The 5,000-nt window shown below is 54.7% G+C and overlaps 1 protein-coding gene across 1 annotated transcript in view; it reads left to right on the plus strand.

Annotated features, from left to right (window-relative positions):
• adhfe1 (alcohol dehydrogenase iron containing 1) overlaps positions 1–4,439 on the plus strand; it is a 16,998-nt gene extending 12,559 nt beyond the window's left edge. The window contains exons 13-15 of the mRNA XM_075482476.1: positions 1,075–1,171; positions 1,570–1,727; positions 4,098–4,439. Of these exons, the coding sequence (XP_075338591.1) occupies positions 1,075–1,171; positions 1,570–1,727; positions 4,098–4,181 (339 nt within the window). The 3' untranslated portion in view covers positions 4,182–4,439. The remainder of the gene's footprint in view (positions 1–1,074; positions 1,172–1,569; positions 1,728–4,097) is intronic.
• The last annotated feature ends 561 nt before the right edge of the window (positions 4,440–5,000 follow it).

The raw sequence follows: 5,000 nt of genomic DNA on the forward strand, positions 1-5,000 counted from the left end.
GACTCCGCCTGCCCCTGCTCCACCTGCCCCTGCTCCACCTGTGACTCCACCTGCCCCTGCTCCACCTGCCCCTGCTCCACCTGTGACTCCGCCTGCCCCTGCTCCACCTGCCCCTGCTCCACCTGCCCCTGCTCCGCCTGCCCCTGCTCCACCTGCCCCTGTTCCACCTGCCCCTGCTCCACCTGCCCCTGCTCCACCTGCCCCTGCTCCACCTGTGGCTCCGCCTGCCCCTGCTCCACCTGCCCCTGTTCCACCTGCCCCTGCTCCACCTGTGGCTCCGCCTGCCCCTGCTCCACCTGCCCCTGTTCCACCTGCCCCTGCTCCACCTGTGGCTCCGCCTGCCCCTGCTCCACCTGCCCCTGTTCCACCTGCCCCTGCTCCACCTGCCCCTGTTCCACCTGCCCCTGCTCCACCTGTGACTCCGCCTGCCCCTGCTCCACCTGCCCCTGCTCCGCCTGCCCCTGCTCCACCTGTGGCTCCGCCTGCCCCTGCTCCACCTGCCCCTGCTCCACCTGCCCCTGCTCCACCTGTTGCTCCGCCTGCCCCTGCTCCACCTGCCCCTGCTCCACCTGCCCCTGCTCCACCTGTGGCTCCGCCTGCCCCTGCTCCACCTGCCCCTGTTCCACCTGCCCCTGCTCCACCTGTGACTCCGCCTGCCCCTGCTCCACCTGTGACTCCGCCTGCCCCTGCTCCGCCTGCCCCTGTTCCACCTGCCCCTGCTCCACCTGCCCCTGTTCCACCTGCCCCTGCTCCACCTGCCCCTGCTCCACCTGCCCCTGTTCCACCTGCCCCTGCTCCACCTGCCCCTGCTCCACCTGCCCCTGCTCCACCTGTGGCTCCGCCTGCCCCTGCTCCACCTGCCCCTGTTCCACCTGCCCCTGCTCCACCTGCCCCTGTTCCACCTGCCCCTGCTCCACCTGCCCCTGTTCCACCTGCCCCTGCTCCACCTGCCCCTGTTCCACCTGCCCCTGCTCCACCTGCCCCTGCTCCACCTGCCCCTGCTCCACCTGCCCCTCCCCCCTTCTGCCCCCGTGTCTCCACTGTTGACCTTTTTAATCTGTCTGTGCTCCTCAGCCTCACGGACTCTCCGTCGTCCTCACGTCTCCGGCCGTCTTCAACTTCACGGCCCCGATGTGTCCAGAGCGCCACCTGGAGGCAGCTGAGATCCTGGGTAATTACATTCAGTAGGGATGAGTTCAGGGACAATCTGTGGTGAGTTCAGGGACAATCTGTGGTGAGTTCAGGGACAATCTGTGGTGAGTTCAGGGACATTACCAGACTCTGTGGTGCGTTTGTTGTGGAGAAAAGGAGTCTTAACCGCCGCGGTCAGCCTCTCATGGGGAAACATTCAGAATGCCCGGAAATTCCCCCTGACCTCAGTGTGTGCCTTTATACCGTTCTGTATCATACAATGCGTGCGTGGCTCAGCCCAATCTCTCTCAGGCGCCTGGCTTTCGCCATTATCGTAAACAAGCGCATTCTAACCTTAAACCATATTCATATGGACCGGACAACAAGGCACACGGTGTAATTAGGCCATGTCACGACACTTCTCTCCCACACGTTCAGGTACAGACATTCGGCAGGTGAAGCGGCAGGATGCGGGCGCCGTGCTGGCCGACGCGCTGCGTCAGTTCCTGTTCGACCTGCAGGTGGAGGACGGGCTGACGGCGGTGGGCTACAGCCGAGACGACATCCCGGCGCTGGTGAAGGGAACCATCCCCCAGGTGAGTCATGTGACCATTCTTCAGGCAGTGTTGAGAGAAACGGCATTTAAGTATAACGGCGTTACTAACTGCGTTATTTTTCCAGTAACGGAGTAATCGAATTAATTACTTTCCCCATCGTTACAACGCCCAACCAAATGCAGCTGCTAACCCAACCCCAAGCCCAAATGCAGCTAGCTAACCCAACCCCAGGCCCAAATGCAGCTAGCTAACCCAACCCCAGGCCCAAATGCAGCTAGCTAACCCAACCCCAGGCCCAAATGCAGCTAGCTAACCCAACCCCAGGCCCAAATGCAGCTAGCTAACCCAACCCCAGGCCCAAATGCAGCTAGCTAACCCAACCCCAGGCCCAAATGCAGCTGCTAACCCAACCCCAGGCCCAAATGCAGCTAGCTAACCCAACCCCAGGCCCAAATGCAGCTAGCTAACCCAACCCCAGGCCCAAATGCAGCTAGCTAACCCAACCCCAGGCCCAAATGCAGCTAGCTAACCCAACCCCAGGCCCAAATGCAGCTAGCTAACCCAACCCCAGGCCCAAATGCAGCTGCTAACCCAACCCCAGGCCCAAATGCAGCTAGCTAACCCAACCCCAGGCCCAAATGCAGCTAGCTAACCCAACCCCAGGCCCAAATGCAGCTAGCTAACCCAACCCCAGGCCCAAATGCAGCTAGCTAACCCAACCCCAAGCCCAAATGCAGCTAGCTAACCCAACCCCAGGCCCAAATGCAGCTAGCTAACCTAACCCCAAGCCCAAATGCAGCTGCTAACCCAACCCCAGGCCCAAATGCAGCTGCTAACCCAACCCCAAGCCCAAATGCAGCTAGCTAACCCAACCCCAGGCCCAAATGCAGCTAGCTAACCCAACCCCAGGCCCAAATGCAGCTACTAACCCAACCCCAAGCCCAAAGGCAGCTAGCTAACCCAGACCCAAAGGCAGCTAGCTAACCCAACCCCAGGCCCAAATGCAGCTAGCTAACCCAACCCCAAGCCCAAATGCACTTAGCTAACCCAACCCCAGGCCCAAATGCAGCTAGCTAACCCAACCCCAGGCCCAAATGCAGCTAGCTAACCCAACCCCAAGCCCAAAGGCAGCTAGCTAACCCAGACCCAAAGGCAGCTAGCTAACCCAACCCCAAGCCCAAATGCAGCTGCTAACCCAACCCCAAGCCCAAATGCAGCTAGCTAACCCAACCCCAGGCCCAAATGCAGCTAGCTAACCCAACCCCAGGCACAAAGGCAGCTAGCTAACCCAACCCCAGGCCCAAATGCAGCTAGCTAACCCAGACCCAAAGGCAGCTAGCTAACCCAACCCCAGGCCCAAATGCAGCTAGCTAACCCAACCCCAAGCCCAAATGCAGCTAGCTAACCCGGACCCAAAGGCAGCTAGCTAACCCAACCCCAGGCCCAAATGCAGCTAGCTAACCCAACCCCAGGCCCAAATGCAGCTAGCTAACCCAACCCCAAGCCCAAAGGCAGCTAGCTAACCCAACCCCAGGCCCAAATGCAGCTAGCTAACCCAGACCCAAAGGCAGCTAGCTAACCCAACCCCAGGCCCAAATGCAGCTAGCTAACCCAACCCCAAGCCCAAAGGCAGCTAGCTAACCCAGACCCAAGCCCAAAGGCAGCTAGCTAACCCAACCCCAGGCCCAAAGGCAGCTAGCTAACCCAACCCCAGGCCCAAATGCAGCTAGCTAACCCAACCCCAGGCCCAAAGGCAGCTAGCTAACCCAACCCCAGGCCCAAAGGCAGCTAGCTAACCCAACCCCAGGCCCAAAGGCAGCTAGCTAACCCAACCCCAGGCCCAAAGGCAGCTAGCTAACCCAACCCCAGGCCCAAATGCAGCTAGCTAACCCAACCCCAGGCCCAAAGGCAGCTAGCTAACCCAACCCCAGGCCCAAATGCAGCTAGCTAACCCAACCCCAGGCCCAAAGGCAGCTAGCTAACCCAACCCCAGGCCCAAATGCAGCTAGCGTGAGCCCCAGTGAAGGAGGCGGAGCCACTCGAAAACAAACAACACTCCATTTTTCGGGTCAGAAACAGGTGACCACCATCACCATTTTATATTCAATATTTATGTTTTTATTTCTGTGCATCACATGGCCGGCTGCAATCTGTTGAGTTCCAATAAATACCGAATGTTCTAAATGACTGTATGTAGTGTTTTTATACTTCAATCAGTTAATATAAACATATTTAATGTTAAAGATGTTATAGAACATTAAAAATAACGCCACAGTTACTTTGCTGAGTAACTAATTACTTTTACAATGTGGTAACTGAGTTACTAACTCAATTACTTTTTGGGAGCAGTAACTAGCAACTGTAACTAATTACTTTTTAAAAGTAAAAAACTATTTTCTTCCTCTCCAGGAGCGCGTCACTAAGCTTTCTCCCAGAGAACACACGGAGGAGGACCTCAGCCGGCTGTTCGAGGCCTCCATGAAGCTCTACTGATCAGCTGATCCAGGATCGATCAGTCCCTGATCACATGTGGTCCGGATCAATGATGATGATCAGATTTGATCATGACTGATCAATGATTGTTAGTTAAAGGGTTTTTAATCTTGAACTCTCATGTTTTAATAAAGCATAAACTGTCATTAAAGTTATAAAAATCATGAAACTCTGATTTAAGGTGGAACTGAATTTAAGGTGGGACTGAAACTTGGATCTTATGTTATTTAAGATGCAGAAATAAACTCTGAAAATGTGTTTCAGTCTCATAAATGTACACAAACACAAAGTTTTAATGCCAGGACCTGTTTATAGGTGGAACTGGGCCCGTTTCCAGGTCCCGGTCCTCACAAAGACAGGACTTTGCGTTTCTGAGAAAGCTTTAATCCAGTTTAATCCGATTCAGGAAGCCGTTACATAAACCTGAGCTCCAACTCTCAAACTTTAGGGGAGAAAAATTAGCACTCAGGACATTCTGAGGTCCTACTGAGAAATTAGAGGACAGCATCTTTATATAACCTGAGGAGGTTCCCAAGGCACACCTAATGTGCCAAACAGCCCTTATAACACATGTTATCACTCATATCATGTCAAATATCTACAAATGTGCATAACTATTTACTAATGCCAAATAAAATGTGACAAAGATAACTATATTACTCATGAAATATTTATTAACAAAACATTTAAAAAACTTGATCAAATTAGGCTTCATCGTAGCAGCAACACATTCATTTAAACCAGACGGGTTTAAACTCAGCAGAGAGAACTGTCCATGGTCCTAAACTACAAATGATCATTGCAACATTTCAGCAATCA

The sequence above is a fragment of the Odontesthes bonariensis genome, chromosome 14 (genome assembly GCF_027942865.1).
Source record: "Odontesthes bonariensis isolate fOdoBon6 chromosome 14, fOdoBon6.hap1, whole genome shotgun sequence".
Taxonomy (NCBI): domain Eukaryota; kingdom Metazoa; phylum Chordata; class Actinopteri; order Atheriniformes; family Atherinopsidae; genus Odontesthes; species Odontesthes bonariensis.